The sequence below is a fragment of the Ziziphus jujuba genome, chromosome 10, assembly GCF_031755915.1.
Source record: "Ziziphus jujuba cultivar Dongzao chromosome 10, ASM3175591v1".
Classification (NCBI taxonomy): Eukaryota; Viridiplantae; Streptophyta; class Magnoliopsida; order Rosales; family Rhamnaceae; genus Ziziphus; species Ziziphus jujuba.
The window spans coordinates 6250425-6267548 of NC_083388.1; the positions used below are offsets into that span (position 1 = coordinate 6250425).

At 34.5% G+C, this 17124-nt stretch overlaps 2 protein-coding genes across 15 annotated transcripts; one reads left to right on the forward strand and one right to left on the reverse strand.

Moving 5' to 3' along the window:
* The first annotated feature begins 45 nt into the window (after positions 1-45).
* LOC112490755 (uncharacterized) lies at positions 46-9115 on the forward strand. 11 transcript variants are annotated; one of them, XM_048468586.2, is made up of 6 exons: positions 47-1474; positions 2341-2407; positions 5169-5295; positions 5487-5554; positions 5790-5910; positions 6158-9115. In XM_048468586.2, exon 6 carries the CDS (start codon positions 7662-7664, stop codon positions 8868-8870), a length of 1209 nt encoding a protein of 402 aa, XP_048324543.1. In that variant the 5' UTR covers positions 47-1474; positions 2341-2407; positions 5169-5295; positions 5487-5554; positions 5790-5910; positions 6158-7661; the 3' UTR covers positions 8871-9115. The 11 variants fall into 11 exon arrangements, 10 of the variants coding, with proteins under 10 accessions (XP_048324536.1, XP_048324538.1, XP_048324543.1 ...); XM_060812211.1 differs by having other exon boundaries at positions 5494-5554; XM_060812209.1 differs by having other exon boundaries at positions 5487-5910.
* A 655-nt stretch (positions 9116-9770) lies between these two features.
* Positions 9771-15060, reverse strand: LOC107410625 (F-box protein At2g26850). 4 transcript variants are annotated; one of them, XR_007239189.2, is made up of 6 exons: positions 13386-15060; positions 13122-13204; positions 12735-12913; positions 11988-12062; positions 11494-11594; positions 10341-10423 (listed from the first exon to the last, which is right to left on the reverse strand). XR_007239189.2 is itself a non-coding variant. In XM_025070367.3 (5 exons), exons 1-5 carry the CDS (start codon positions 14055-14057, stop codon positions 10236-10238), a joined length of 1197 nt encoding a protein of 398 aa, XP_024926135.2. In that variant the 5' UTR covers positions 14058-15033; the 3' UTR covers positions 9771-10235. The 4 variants fall into 4 exon arrangements, 3 of the variants coding, with proteins under 3 accessions (XP_024926135.2, XP_015873561.2, XP_048324384.1); XM_025070367.3 differs by lacking the exon at positions 11494-11594 and having other exon boundaries at positions 9771-10423; positions 13386-15033; XM_016018075.3 differs by lacking the exon at positions 11494-11594 and having other exon boundaries at positions 9771-10423; positions 13122-13201; positions 13386-15024.
* Positions 15061-17124: the final 2064 nt, after the last annotated feature.

Here is a 17124-nt window from a genome sequence, read left to right on the forward strand (position 1 = left end):
TATTTTAAATTTTCTTTCTTCTTTCTTCATCACCAAAATATAAAAACAAAAACAAATAATACAACCTGATACCCAAAGCGAAAGACCAAAGCTGCTAAATCTGGTTTCCTCTTTATTTTATTTGTTAATCCTATTTTTCATTTGTTTCTTAGGATTATTGGGTACCATTTTTTTTTTTAAATCTCTATAATATAGGCTTCTTTTGACCCAAAAACCTTTATTTATTTATTTTTTTATATTTCTTTTTTGCAATTTTTTTTTCAACTTCAAATAGATATATATACACACATATATATAAGAATATAATCTTTTGGTTCTAGAATTAATATGGACCAAAATTATATCTTCTTAAACGACAGTATATGCTGACGTAAAATAAATAAAATAAACGACAGCAACATTTTTTTAAGGAAAAAAAAAAAAAACCAGACATAACCGAAAAGACTAAACGGAGTAATCATGTGTTGGACCGGAGATGCTAACGGGGCGTGAATCGAACTGGGCTACCGCCTGTGTTCACGTACAGGGTAGTACTCTGAACGAGAGGGAGGCAAGTGAGGACGTTGCTAAGTCGAAGAACAACAAATCTATTTCATTCGTGGCTTTCAAATATTGTTTTTTGGGGTGTTTTTATTTTTTATTTTTTTTAATTTTTTTGCAGCAATTTGTATCTGTTTGTAAAGCACTAGCATTTCTATGTTTCAGTTTGTTTTCATAGTTTTTGGGTAATTTGTTTTCAAAAGTGACCGGCTCTGAAGATTACCTTCTCAATTGCCCTCTTCCCTTTGGCACATCCATTCGTTTTTCTGGTTAATTAAGCTTGGAAAGAGATTTCTTTATGGGTGATTCTAAAGACCCAGGTTTGGAACTGTATGATATTTACTTTTGCTCTGCGTAAGCTTTAAAGGTATAAGAAGGTAATTTTGTTGCATAAATTGCACTCTTTTCAGCATATAGTACTAACCGATTTAGTATTTTAATAATTTGTTTTGAGTATTTATAAAGTATATATTGAGAGCTAAAAATCTAGGATTTTGTGTGAACTGTGAAGTACTTTCTCTGTTTTCATTTTTGGATATCGTTTTTTGTGGCATGGAATTCCATGTGTGAGAAATTTCCTAGATACTTCTTCCAATTGTTGGGCATATAGGATTTAAATGTTTGCATGCTTTTAAACATATGGAAGCTGATTTCATAAAATTCGAACATATATACCATTTTTATTTTGTTGCTGAATACAAGCATCTCTGTTATTCACTGTGGCATTCTAATAATGTAATGTATTCTAATATTCAGCAGATGGTCATCGATTAATGTTATTAAGTCTGAAAGGGCCGTGTTCTTCAGCTTGGGTTGGTTATTTTAGACATGAAAATAACGAAGTCGATGCCAATTGTGGCATTCATTAAGTAAATGATTTGTGCATGCATCCCTGGCACAGACGATGATTTGGAGAAGGCTATTTATATCATAGGTAAGTAATCATAACTACTCTTTCTTAATTGTTGGGGTTCTCTTATAAATGTTAAACATTTTTTTTTTTTTTCCTGTATGTGGAAGTGCTGTTTTTTTTATTTTTTATTTTCATTACACCTCAATGTAGTTTCCTTGTGGATGTTTTAGTCAGCTTATGCTAACTTATTTCTGTAAAATAAGTTGAACATCAATTTCATAATTTCTTTTTGTTGTTTGATAATGACATGATTTCTTTTCACAGAGCTAATTTGATAAGACTAACGAAACGTTAAAATAGAGGACCTTCCAGCGAGTTTTTTCTGACTAATTTTGTTTATTAATTATTAGCTTTCTTATTTAAGCCACTTTTTGTATTTTTTAACTTGTGGATGCAGTTATTGAGTAAAATTATCATGCATCTTTGATACTAAAAGATGATGATATGATTTTATATATATATATATATATATATATACACATATATCTGTGTATTTCATATTGAATCATGTGGCTTGTGGTTCCACATGACCAATTTGATAGTACTGAAAGGATGTTAAATAACAAAATGCAGAAGATAAAATTTAGGAGAATAGAGTACAAAAACTTCTCTGCACTATCATTATTTGCTTGTTGTTTTGCAAAATTTTTATTATTTCGTTATTTTGTTTCCCAAATAGGCATATCACTCTTTTCCCCCTTACCCTTCTATGTACTTGATGAATGAAGTTAAACAAAATGCAAAAGATAAAATTTAGAATGTAACGGAGAAGACTGCTTGTTACTATTATTGCTTGTTAATTAGTTTGTTTCACCAAAATAAATCAAGGATTTTTTCCTAGGAGGGGTATCATGCTTTTCCTCCTTGTTATCTTTCATGTCTTGCAGGTTATATATAGTTCTTGGAGGAATAATCAAAATTCTATGAGTTCATGTTGAGAGAAAGAAATTTAAGGTATTGATTTCTGTTGCACCTCCCTCTCTTATGCAATTATTAGTCCTCCCAATAAAGCACATCTCAATACTGAATATGTATTTTTTGAGTATTTGTTGAGACATCTTCATTTTCATGCTTTAGTAATATGACTTGAAGCATATAATTGCCAAAATGCTTGCAAGTTGAGTTCTTCATACCATGAAAACTTGATAAATGTATATATGTACACACACACACACACACAATCACATATATATATATATATATATATTTTTTTTTTTTTTCTTTATTATTTCATCAGTACAAGCAGAACTTATTGTCATGCCTGTTCATATTATCTTTTGCAAGTTAATATAGTTGTTCATGCTCCGATGCTCCCAAACATTAAAAAGAATTAGCTCAGTTTTTGTAACGTTAAACAGATGAACAATGCTGTGGTCAAAATGAAAAGATCTTTTGTCAAAAAGGTTTTAGGAAAAAATAAATAATGTTGATTACGAGAGTAAAAATCTTCCGTTACGAATAAAAGTTATGACTAGAATGCGTGATAGACTTGCCTTCCTAGCCTACTCTAATAGAAAATAGAAATTTGTGCACTTTTTGTTTAAAATGTATATCTTTATCCTAGAAATGAATGCTAAAGTCTAGTAAAAGAAAAACAAATCTCTTCGAGCTCACTAATTAGTCATTAGAGATTTCCTGGCAAAATTTATTGTGCATGCTACCGACGTTTTTCCGTTTTTGGGTATCCCACTAAGGTCTTTAATGAATTTCCTTTTTTCAAGCCATTTTTTACCTAATATGCCCGCAAGAGGTAATTTTGCATATTGAGGGATGCTCTAGCAATTCATTATGTTATCTGGCCAGATTTCTTTTATTGCTCATGGTGGCTTTTCATTTATGATTTTTGGACCTGTTTGAGTCCTACTTAAGAAGACCTTGTAAGACCAATTCTTCCCAAGTTCATCCCTTTGGCTTTTCAATTATATCATTCTCCTACCATGGATAGACCTGCATATGCTACTGTCCCCCCCAGTGTACAAGTTCAAAGCGTGGGTAGTAATATGCATAATCAGAACCAACCTTCCTCCCTTGCGAACAATTCTGCAGGGATGAATCATGAGAGTAATTTAGAATTTGCTTCTAACGTAGCTACTCCCCTGCCTTCCTTGTCAAATGACCATATACCTTTTCAATCTCAACCGGCCCCTGGGGTTGGCCAGTTGAGTCTAAACCGATCCGTTGCAGAATACAGAAGAAATCAACTCAGTGCTGATTTGTTGCACGTTTCTCGCACTCAGGGTACTGGGAATGGTTTTCTCATGCATAACCAAGCATTCCCTGCTCCAGATTATGTCAATGAAATAAGGTTTGGAAGAAGTCAACTTTTAAATTCTATTCCAACTAGGGACCTGTCTTCCTTCTTGAATGAGCAAATCTCTATTCAAAATCAGTTGATTTCTGATTTAACGAATGTCCACTGGACCTTGTTTGGGGGAAATCCAGGGACTCATCCATATGTGTCTTCTCATGATCTGTGTTATCAGACTTCATCTCCTAACCAACCTGCAGATCCTATTAATTTTGTTGTTGCGGAGTACATAAGCAATGGAGATGTTGCTCGTTCACCAATTAGCTTGTCTGTTCCAAGAGTTAATAATCCCATTTCCTTCTGGAATCAGCCTAGTATTGGCACGGAACAAAACTTGGCTGAGTTTAGCTTTCAATTGAGCAACCCACTCTTACACCACCAGCCTGCTCAAGGTATGAACAATATGCATTATGGTCCAAACCAATCCAATGCAATAAGGGCCAGAAGGCATATTAACAGGAGGAACTCTGGTCCCTATGCATGTCCTAGGTGCCGGAATGAATTTGCATTCTCTCAAAGCTTGGCTGCTCATTTGAGAGAACACACTATGTTGGATGATCAAACAAACTGGATTACAGGTTCAACATCTAGAATGATGAACTCTGATGCACACGCATTCTTGCTGCCCACTAGATCGCCTTTTCCTCCCATGTCTCTCAATAATACAAACAGGGGAGATCGGAACATAAACTTTTCAGATGGAATGTCTAATAGAAGATTGAATCCATTAATCAGTTTTCGAAGGGAAAGTGATAGCATGGCTGCTCCAGAAAGATCACTTGGAAGGAGTAATGATCATCCAACAGTTGTGGCCCATGTGCATTCTTCATCTGCATTGGACTTGGCTGCCAATGATGGTTGTGGGAAAGAACCAGCGCTTTCAGAGCAAGCATCCCTGGAAAAAAATGCTCCAAATCAAGGGCAGCCAGCATCTGATGTGGCTACAAAAGATAATATCCCCAGGAGTGTCAAGGAAGAGTCCAGTGACTAGGCAGCTGCTTTTTAGATCGACTAAAGTGCATTTCTGCCTCTCTCATGTTTGCTTTTGAAGCTTTTAGTCCCTAATAAAGATCCAGGGTCCTTTTGCTGGATTGCGTCTTTGTCGTTGTAGTCAAGTTTTGTAGTTGTGTCTTTGTTGTTGTTGTTGTTGTTGTTGTTAAGTTGCTTATCTTTCTCTTTTTAATGTGTTTCATTTCTGTTTTGTTTGTATTGGAGCCATTTGAAACATCAAAGCATGTTCCTGTGTCCAATTGCATAAGCAGATAAATAATTTCATGTGAGCATTATGATGCTTCTGTAGTTTGTTTTCGTCAGGTGAAGAAATAAAATATGGTATTTGTTATAGATAATTGTTTTATAGTTATTTTATCATAGTTCCCAAGGGCATCTTTTGAAATTTTCGGGCAGGGTATTTATGCTGCCGCTGGGTAGAGAGAGTTATTATTGACCACGAGCAAATTAGAAATACCAACTGCTAAGTTTTGGGAGAAAAAGAGGATATGTGGTTCCTTTTGCCAGCTTCGAGCTATGAAAGGTGAGCTTCTGTTTCGTACTTTTAACTCTAATTTCTTGAATCTTGAATTGTAAGTTTGATGAATTATTAGGAATGAGAAATCTGATCACTTGAGTGACATACAGCATTGTATCTGATGATTTTTTGCCCTGATCTGTGCTGTCTTGGTTTCTTTTTTGGCATGACAAATTGGGTTCAACAAAACTAAATAGCATGCAGATATAGGAATGATGGATGTGGCTGCAAATGACCTTAATGCCTGTTATAGATCTCATTAACGGTGCTCTACCAATGCCGTACTTCCATTTGTGTCCCCCCTTTGGTTTGGGAAAAGCTTCTTCTACTGTTTTCTGTCATTTTTCCTAGCCTTTCTTTTTTTGTATTCTCAGAGCTCTGAAATTTGATAAAATTTCCAATATGGTCATTCTAGTATATGGACAACGGTTTATGAAATAAATCATGGAAGGTGTTTCTAGAGTTGCATCTATCTGGACTTCTCAAATTTCTCCTTGCAGGTAGTCTGGACGGTTAACTATTATGCAAGCTAGCACAAGAAAAGTAAAGAACAAATCCCGAGTACCGACTGAACAAAATCACCTCATGTCGGGATGCTATAACAACAGCCAGTAAAAGGAGGTCAATTTTCTTCGTATTTTGGGTCCCTCTTTTATGCTTTACTACTTATGTCATATGTTATCGACTGTTGATTCAATGTCTGAAAATCCTGATATGCACTCTCTCGGTCCAGTAGCTAGAAAAGAAGATTGGCTATTTTCATCTCTGCCATAACTTCCATTTGACTGTTACTTTTTATATTCAAACTCACAAATAGTTGGTGTCTGAGAATTATTCTTGCCTTTTTTGCATGTTATTATGTGATTAGGCCATAGATGGATCATGGATCAGCTTGATGAGTACTTCTGTGAAGTTCACCTTTTTCCTTTTGAGGTTGGACTTGTGTATTGGATTTCTGAAATGTGGCTTCACTTTGCTGTTTGTGGCATAGGAGAAGATTGGAAATCTGCCTACCTAATTGTTTATGTGAACTTACGGGTAGGGAGGTTGATTTTTCTTTCTTGCAAGGCTATTGATTCACTTGTATCTAGGTTGCATTATTGTGATACTGATAGGTCATATTTTCTGCCCTTTTTTTTTTATTTTTTTATTTTGTAGATAGTACTAATTAGGTCTATACTTGCGCTTGAACTTTAGTAAGCTGTTTACCTGTGGCAAAAAAAGAACAAGAAAACTTATTACTTGTCGTACCCAAAAATTATTTTTTTTCTTTTATGATTTGTTGTACTCAAAAATTCTTTTTTTCTTTTTCTTTTTCATTTTCATTTTTTTTTTTTTTTGGGCTATTGTTTGACAGATCTCATTAGTTGCTATGCACCTAAAACTTCCTGCTTGGATCAAGATTAAAAAATAATAATAAAAATAACAGATTCCTGCTTGGACAGCAAGTATATGCCAAATATATATGTATTGTACACGAAGGAGGTCTTGGCTTATGGCAAATATGTCTAATAATAATATAATATATTAATAATAATAATAATAGTAAAAAGAATAAATTATTTGTCATGTGGATCAAATTTTGATCTTCTCAAGTGATTAGCAAAAATTTTTGTTCCAAACATCACCATTTTTCAAAAAAAAATTTTTTTTTTTTGGTTGGTAGGGAGCCTAACAGGTTTGCTTTTGTAGGTTCACAGATTTTAATGGAGTTTTGGTGATTTGATTAAATTTAGCGTCTCCGTGACAACTCAACTAATATCTTCAGTCCTTTACCCAAAAAAACTAATATCTTCAGTTCTGAATATGTGGCAAATCTCAATTCTGTTGTGGGTGCAAATTGATTCTCTTCTAAATCGTTTAGCAAATCAAAAAACTTTCAACTCAAAACAAAATACACTACATTTCACAGGCTAGTTTCTTCGTGACTATTAGGTACTTTATGAAAATTACAAAGCTAAGTATCTTAGACCTTTGGCATACATATTCAATTATTTAGATGCAAAAGACAACTATTTGGTCATGGTTTTGCGGCCGAAGAAATATAATATTATCCATAAATTACTCCTGAACTTGTGATAGCAGCTATTAATTTAACGTTATTATTAATACGATTGTGAGCAAGCCTTCTGATGTGGATAGAAAGAGCCATCCCCAAGAATTTCTCATCCATTTCTTAATTTTGCTTTTAAGTTTGAAAATTAGTTTGGAAGAAAGGAAACCCATTTCTGAATATAAGTGACTGAGTCTTCTTTCCTCCAATTCAGGATTAAAAGCCTCTTCACTCTTATCTATTTTTTCACTCCAAAACCGTTCTTGTTTTGAACCAGTTTTTTTCTGCTTTCTGGACAAGCAAAAGCAAAAAGGTTTTAATGGAGACCCCAAATGATGTTTCCTTTGCCAGTGCAGCCAGTAGTCCAAGCAGGTTCAGCCTTGAAGGTATGATATACTACAGTGCCCCAACTAGTCCTAGCAGAAAGGTGTCACCAAATCCAAATTTATTTTTTGGAAGCCTAACTGAACCAACAACACCAAGGACTTATGAAGACGCCAATTCCAATCTCGATGACTTCGAATTCGATACCAGTCATCGTTTGGATCATATCAGCATCAATATGGTATCGAAGCAGGAGTTCCACAGCATGTTCAATAGAGAAAAGCAGCCAAAGGGGCGTGGGGACTCCCTTCCCACCATGGCATTTGCTGATGAGCTGTTTTGTGATGGCAAAGTCATGCCTCTTGCACCTCCACTCAAGCTTCCACCGTCCCACAGAGGCCACATCGACAACATAAGTGGTAATTTCAGCTCCACCGCGTCGTCCCCGAGATCACCGAGTTCGGTACTTAAGCTTCCATTCTCACGGCGGTGCTTGTGGAACGATGATTTTGATCCTTTCATGGTGGCATTAGAGAATGTCAAAGAAGAAAAGAGAGGGAAAACAAAAGCAGACAATCACAGACGGGCTCGGTCTTTGTCACCCTTAAGGGTGACTTCCAAACAGAAGTCCAATGGGTCTTTGGACTTGAGCAATGAACAAAACAAGCAAATGGGTTCTCCTCAGAGACCCATTCAATTGTTGGGATTTGACCCAAATAAGCAGAGGAAACTCACTGTCTCACCTTCTACAAGGTTGGCCGATGTTCCAGAAGTCGATCAAAGTCCAAAAAGTTTGGTTGCGCCCAAAGGACTCATAATTGCAAGACAACTTGAGAAGATGAACAGCGAGACACCCTGCAAGCCCAATAAGACATCACCAGGGCCCAAAGTGGAAACTGGTGGTGAAAATGAGATGGGTAAAGAGGGTGGAGGGTCAAGAAAAAGGGTCAGCAAGAGGAAGAGACTGAAGAAATTTCTTTTGAGGAGTTTATCACTTAGTAGCAAAGTAAATGACGAAGAGAAGCTAAATAGTGAAAGCGTAGCTTCAAGGAAACCAAGTTTTCTAAGGAGGTTTAGTAGCTTTAAGTCTGAAGAACAGGCCCAAGATTCCAATGGGGATAAAATGGTGCCTCATGTTGCAAAAATGGCACTTGTGCATTACAGGCCAAGGTTTACTCTTTGCTTAGGTTATACGACAACTTGATGAACCAGAGTCATGAACCCAAAAAAACAAAACACGAAAAACCAAATCTTAAAATGTTTTATGGGATTTGTGTGTTAATGTCCTTGTGTGTGGGTATTGTCTTTGTAATGTTAACAGTGCTTGTGTTTCATCAACCCCATGTGTGGGGAATTCTTTGTATTCAAGAAAAGTGAAAATCTCTGTCGATGTATATAATATTACCGATTTTATAACTTCATAGTCATGCAATTTTTTATTTCTGCATAATTTTCTCATATTCAAACATTGAGAACTTGAATGCTTCCTACTTTCTCTTTTTCCTTCTCTACTGATTTCTTATTTAACATAGCCATGACTCTCTAAGGACAAATGCTAATTAAGTGCCTTTGGAACTCAAGAATTAAATAGGAGTAAAATTGAAATCGATGCAAATGTTATTATGGAGTTTAAAAAGAAAGCATGAATAAGACTGAAAAGTATGTCTCAGTTTCCAGTCCAGCACAAGAAGCAACCAAAAAGAGCAAATGGTGCTGAGACCATCCTCCAACCAAACCAACCCTCAATGGTTGGGATGTAAATGTTCTTTGATTTGAGAGCCCCTTTTGATTCCATATTTGATCCACACATCCACTTCCACTTACTAAATTTGAGCAAATCACTACAGTAACTACAGTTTATGGCTACTTAATCATCAATATACCAATCAGATTACACTACAAACAGTGAAATTACTGTTTCTTCAGTACCTCAAAAATTCTAGTCAAATCAGTAATCAGCAATCAGCAATCTGAGAGAGAGAGAGAGAGAGAGAGAGAGAGAGAGAGTATTAACAAAAACATGAAGGACTGGTAAAATAAACTTGTAAAATTCTGAATACTAATAATGTTCATTGATTGGCATAGATGAAAAGAAGCGAGAAAATTTTCTGAATACTAATAATGTTCATTGATTGGCAAAAGGAAGAAAAGTTATCTTACAGCCACAAAAGTACAAAAACAGTAGCTAGTTTTCTATGTTCTCCCAAACAGACAAGGGAGCCAACTAATGGTTTTTTTTGTGATCGTGGGAGTAAAATATGATACATCAATGCTGCATCAATCTGCAGCAATATACATTATCAGAAATTGCATAAAATAAATCTCCGACGAAAAAATAAAAAAAAAAATTAGAATGGGAGTTTTTCTTTTTTTTTTTTTTGGTTTTTTTTAAACATGGTCTCCACATTCATGAAGAATCAGAATCCCAGTGTCAACTTTTCAATCTCACTTTTTTTTTTCCTTTTTGATAGAAAGGCACTAAACTTCCCATGCTTTGATCGCACGGGCCTAATTTTCTTCTGAATTCTGATTAAAGTGAATCATTATATTCCTGCTTTATAGAAGAAGTCTATTCCAAGACTTCACTTGGCCACAGCCGCCTCCACATCGAAATCTCTTCCTCGTTGCTAAGCTTTCTAATGCCACCATAAAACCCATCTGCCTCATTTCCTTCCTCCCCATGGTCTTTCCTATTGATGGTAGTATGTCTCCACCGTGAACCAGGCGTGTACTGGTTGAACTCAAGCACCACAGTGTCTGCAAGCAAAAACTCGGCGTCAAAAATCTTTTGATATGCTTCCACCAAACCCATTTTCAGTAAGTCAGCAACTAAATAGGGTAGAGTACATCTGTAAGCATCTCAAATCATTATATCATTCATGATTTGACGCAGTTTTCCTTAATTAATAGTTTAATAGCATTTAGTATTTTTATAATGTTGCTGCAATCAAGTAAGTAAGCAGTATGAATTTCATCCAGTTATGATGAAAAATTTAACCCACTTGCACTTCGTTATATCACTTCAGAAGAGTAATTAAAATAGTTGACTCAAGACATACAATGACATCAAAACAGTGACCCAACTCTGGTATTTCCCTATGCAAAGTGAAAGGCAATTTAAGAAATATAATATTTGATTTATCTGCGTTTGGTGCCAGAAACCATCTTTCAAAAACATATCATTAAGGAAAAATTACATATACATTTTTACAAAAGTTTAGCAATTGTCTCACATCATCAAAGAGGAAAAGAAACAGGAAAAAAAAACAGTAAATTGCTGTTATTTTCTCTAGAATCTTGATATTGAAGGCACAAATAAACTGTGTCATACAGCTAAGTTTAGCAAAATTAATATTCCATTACCATACCCTACCCAAACACCCTGACAAATTCGGTTGACATGATCGGAAGATGATAAAAAGATGGTAAAAATCATATTTAAAGGAATCTTCTGTGGCTGAAACAATGAAAGTGATATCTATAAAAAAAGTAAATTTTGAAAATTTGAAAATAAGAAGACAAAGATAATTCTGATTACCTAATCAGAAAAACAAAAAAAAAATTATTACTAAGATATTTGTAAGGGTGTCTCATGCTGGTGGGAAACTTAATTAGAAACAATTAAGATCTATTTGCTGACAAAGAAGATAAAGAAATGAAACAAAAAAGTTGGAAGCTTATAATATAATTTAGTCCCCACATAGCACGAATATTCCAACTAGGCAAAAAAAAAACTATGGGGAACACTGAGTTCTCTCAGTATGGTTGGCCATAAATATTCTGCTGAGACAGAAGTTATCACAATGTTGGTGGAAATTATGACATACTGACAATGATATGTCTTGGGGTCCACTCAAATAGCATAAAGGGTGGTCCACCTATTGAAAATGGACGTCAGGAAAGAGATCTGGCCAAAACCGGGTCTAATCTGCGAAAGTAAACTTTCCATTCATGTCATCCACAACTTGAGAGATGTTAATGGCTTCTTTGCAAGAATATGATAATCTTAATCAGAAACAAAGACTCTGCAAACTTTAACACCTTCAATCTGTCTTAAATGGAGGTGGGTTTTTCCTATTGACAATTTCATACATGTGAAAAAAAAAAAAAAAAAATTGAAGAAAAAAAGTCATTTTAAATGCCTTGTCCAATGGCAGAGAAAATAGAAAAACATGAAAAAGGTTGGAATCTGAAGACAAAACAGTTCCGGTCATATTATTTGTTAGATTCCTTAAGTATTATTTTTCTAACATCATCTAAAAAGTCTATCACTCACAGCATAAGTCCTACTTGCAGGAGAAGGAAGATGCAAACAACTCACCACTCTCATGACAACGGCAGTAGTTTTCATTCCCATCACATGGTTCCAAGTGACCTACGACACCGTACCACCAACCTGAAACATATATAACACATCTCCGTTATGCAACTGATTGATTTCCATACATTTATTGTTCATGCTTTGGTATAACATTATGCTCAAAATACCTCTTTTTTTTAAGCATATCTAATTTTTTGTTTTTACCATTCAAGATTCTAATTGATTATTCTTTTTTTTTTTCTTTTTTTTTTTCTTTTTGGTTAATAATTCTAATTGATTATTTGGTTGCTGGATTTTCCTTTAACTTTGATGATTAGATATCACCATCCTCTGAAAGTCACTAATGCAATAATCAAGTTTGAACAAGTATTCCCTAATAGAAATCAGGTATAACTTTTTCTTTTTTCTTTTTTTCTTTTTTTCTTTTTTTTTTTTTTAAAGAAATAAAAATTAGATGTATGACGTGTAGAATCATCTTTCTGGACATTGCAGTCAAATCTTCCTTCTTTGGCAAAATCCAAACTATTGGTAGGAAGAAAATTAAAAAACAGAAGATAAAATATATCTGGGAAATGGAAAACAATATGCCATGGAATATTAATCCAAGATACTTTTGAAACACACACACACACAAAAAAATAAAAAATAAAAATAAAAAAAAAAGAAAAAAAAAAAGAAAAAGAAAAAAAAGAAAAAAGAAAAGCATCTAAAACTCAAAATAATTAAGAACATGTGCGAAGAACAAACCGTAAGGGAATTCTTTGTTTCTTCTCCACTGAATCTCAACATGGTCACCAGGGCGTAACTCATTCAAGCAGTCAGAGATATGAAGATCATGATGAGGAGTATCAACAGGTGGAGCTCTTAGCCTTTCCCATGGTACCCCATTCTCAATTGCAGGTGCCCTACTTCCATGAGGTGGGTACCTGTAACAAACAAAACCAGCCTCAAGTTAAAACTAAACTACCCTGATCAACTTCAATAAAACAAATTGAAAGCAAAGAATCATAGAATTTTTATGGAAGCAAAAACCAATAAATATTAAATAATAGAATCTTATTTGGAAAAAAGTGGATAACACAGAGAAATCAATTGAGCACCAAACTCTAAAGAAGGCTATATTTGTGCAATTACCTGGCTTGGAAAGTGTCAGTGCGCGGGTCATAGCTAATCTTAGCATCATAGCATGACAACATGAATCCAACATGCCCATTCTGCTAAAAGAGCCAGGAAGAAAACATTGGTGAAAAAAAAAATCCAAAAAAAAAAAAAAAAAAAAAGAAGCAAAAATCTCTGATTTCTATAGAAATTAAAGCAAACTAATAAGAAGCTTATTGCTCTGAGGTCTAAGATTAAAGAAAAAACAAACCCTTTACAAAAATGATAATCAGTCGGTACCTCGCGGTTATAGACTTGAGCAGGGAAAGAGAATCTTCCTGTCTCAAGAGCAAGATACCAAGCCATGACTGAATGAATTGGCAAAGAACTCTTCTGCTTGAAATTATCATCTGCTTTTGATTTAATCCATGAAAAAGGCCAACCTAGAGAAAGAATTCTCAAAAGACCTTTTTGCTTGGCTTGCTTGGGATTACCGAACTCTGTTCTTGTAGCAAGATGCCCTTGCCACGCTGTGTAAGCAACTGGACCAATAATTCTACCCCATTTATGCTTCATGTGCTTCTCCCAGAGATGGTCACTCATACATCTTTCCCTCAAAGAAGTACAAACACCAGCCATGCTACAGAGTGCATCAGGGGGAAGTCTCTCAAGAATGCATTCCAAGGCCAACTCTGGCAAATCCAAAACCGACATCTCAGGCACCTCCTCAACATTCTCCACTTTACAAGTTACAGTCTTCCTCTTCATTGACATTTTGGATGGAATTTGGAAAAGAAAACCACTTGAGAAGATGTATTTTGTCAGCTCAGATATGGTAAGGAAGGATATCTCTTTCCAGAAGAAGGGTGACAACAATCTCATCTCAGTTGCCCATGAGGGTAGTGGTTTGAGAGGAAGGGACTTTAAAAAGATGAGAAAGGGGACACAGGTGATAAGCAAGTAAAGTAGCATTAGAAAAGGAGAATTTCCTTGTGGGTCAAATTCAAGTTTGGTGTAAATGATAAGGTAGGAAGATCAATGGGAAGAAGCAGCTGTGGAAAATCAATTGTAAACTAATATATAAAAAAAGAAACTATATTTATACAAAATATAATAAAAAAGAAGCAAACTTGAATTGTCTACTCTTCTCTTCAAAGTTTCCTTTCTCACAAACTCGTAAAAATAAAAAAAATAAAAAATAAAAATTATAAAAGGAAAAATGGGATCTTGAACAACCCCATTCAATGCTATGGGTTTTCTTTTTTATTATTTTTATTGGTTTAACGAAGCCCACCAAACCCAAAGGGTGGGCCTCCTCGTCAAGGACTAATCAGAATAAAAAGAAGGGTTATTGTAGACAACTCGGTGGGACGATGCCTTAACCAATCTAGAACTCAAAGGATGCTTAAAAACTCTTTCTTTCTCTATATGATGATCTTTCTTTAAGAACCCAACCGTACAGACAAGTAAAACAGCTGTCATTCAAAGAGAGGGAGAAGGGGGGTGAGAGAAAAAAGAGTAAATGGGGTTCTATTGGATGAACCCAGGAAGCTAATGGAGAGAGGTGGGGCACTCTCAGATCTGTTATGGGTTTCTGACACCTGGAATTCCCAAGAAAAAAAAAAAATGAAGATAAGTCTAGATGCAAAGACCCATATCTCCAAAATCCGTGAATTTTCTTTGGAAACAAACAAATCTTTGGAAATAATAAGGTGGTAAAAAAGATTTGGGTGGTTGGGATTGAAGCAAATATTAGGTGAACCCCAACACCCTAAGATCCGTATAAACTAAATAAAAATGACCCCCCACTCCAAAAGGACAAAGACAGGAGGATCTGAAGAAGGTGGTGGTATTTGGGTGTTGTTGATGTAAAAGAAAGATAATAGATATTGATAAAGAAGATGGTGAACGTGAAGGTGTGGGGTCCTCACCTCAGTCCATCATATTCTTCATCAAAAATTAAAATCGTCAAAATCCTTCTCCACCCACAAACTTCTCTTTCTTTCTCTCTGAGGCAAATTAACAAACAGGTAGTCGATGATGAGATAGAAGTCTAAGAATTATTATTATTATTATTATTATTTTTTATGCCATTCAAAGAGAGGCCAAGGTTAAAGATTCAATTTTTGGAGGGTATTCATCCTTTTGTGTGGATATCGAACAAACTTGTTGCCTCATCATCAAAACCCAAATTATCCCTCATCTCTCTCTCTCTCTCTCTCTCTCTCTCTTTCCTATCTTTCTTACAACTTGGAGGAAAATCCGTGTAACCAGAAAAGGCTACCTTTGGGATGACGTAGAATATATACATATATATATATATATATATATAACGTATAATAATTGCAATTTTGCTTCGATCATGGTTAACAGGTTTTGTCAGTCTAAAAAGACAAACTCCAACCTTAGCAAACCGATGAGTCTCTGATACCAATGTGATTTATACCAAAAAAAAATATGGTCTTTTTTGAGGTTTTGGATTGCAAATTTTTCTTTTTTGATAAATTCCTGTTTTTCTTTGGGTTGGTCAAATTGCAAAGACCGTGTAGCATGTCAAAGATCCCCGATGGTTCCTTTGTGACCCTTACAATAAGGTTTTACAAAACATATATATATATATATATATATATAAAATATATCGTGTAATAATGAGAAAAGATATAATTTTTACAGCCTCAATGTGTAAGTTCAAGATGTTTCTAAAGTTTGCATTCCATAAAGTAAGGGCAAGACAGTCTCACGTGATCTGCATGGCAATGTCACGTGATTTGTATGCGAATGCAATGTTTTCCCTTTTAAAACCTTTAATTTTGTCGCGTTGTAAAGTATTCGCAATTCATTTCATACTAACAAGAACAATAATTGCTTATTCACCCTAAAAAAAAAAAAAAAAAAAAAAAAAAAAAAAAAAAACAACAACAACAATTGCTTTGAAAAAATAATAATAAAATTAAAAAAAAAACACAAATAACAATAATTTTAAAGACATAATAACTTTTTTTCTTTTAATTTTTTTTTGTGTGCCTTATTAGTATTTTTTTAAGAAATAAAATAAACAACATCTTTGTCCTTCTGGTGACAATTTGCATTGAAGAAAATTATTCCGTTTTGAGTATCTTGTGCTTGATGTATCATATCATCTTTTGTCCTTATTTTTAAAAGGAGAGAAGATATTAATTTTTTAACTATACTATTTGATTAACACCAATATAAAAATGACATCATGGTTATCACAATAAGATGAAAATATGAGGACAGAAAAATAGAAATTTATTGTACGTCGGCCAAATGCTCTTTGATCTTAGTAATTGAACAAAAAGTGCAAGAGCTTTTAGGGCTCAAATATCACTTACCTTCTCTCTGTATATAAATATATATATATATATATATATGAGAATTACAATGCAATACAATCTATTTTGCTACGACAATACAATACAATCTTAATTTAAAAGGAAAAGAGAGACATGATTCCAACCCACTATATTAAAAATGTGGATATGAAACTATACCACTAGCTGGATCAACCTTCTATATTAATCAAAGTACGGCTTACTTCTAGCTACATTAGCTAGGTTTCTACTTCTTTATATAGGGCTAGAGAGCATGTCTTACTACATTATATTTTTTGATTTTTATTTTTTTTCCGTTTTTGAAAGGGGTCTTCTATCAATTGGGAGACTTGAGGTTCTCCAAAATGGTTTATTTTATTCTTCTTACTTGCTAGACTAAAACTTGACTTTTGCTTACCAAAAATAATAATAATAATTGACTTAGGGTAATTGAGAATTTATATTAACGGGTTGGCCATGCACGCCAAACTTTCCCCGAACAGGTGGTCTTCGAATGTTAGGTCAGGCAAATCAAGTGTTCAAAGGGAGACTAACCTGACGTGGAATTTATGGTATTGGACATTTTACCCGACCACTATAATATTATCTCCAAAGGCCACCTAAATCACAGAGAGAGAGAGAGAGAGAGAGAGAGAGTGAGAGAGAAGAAAAAAAAGTTGATAAATATATATAAACAAACGAAATGT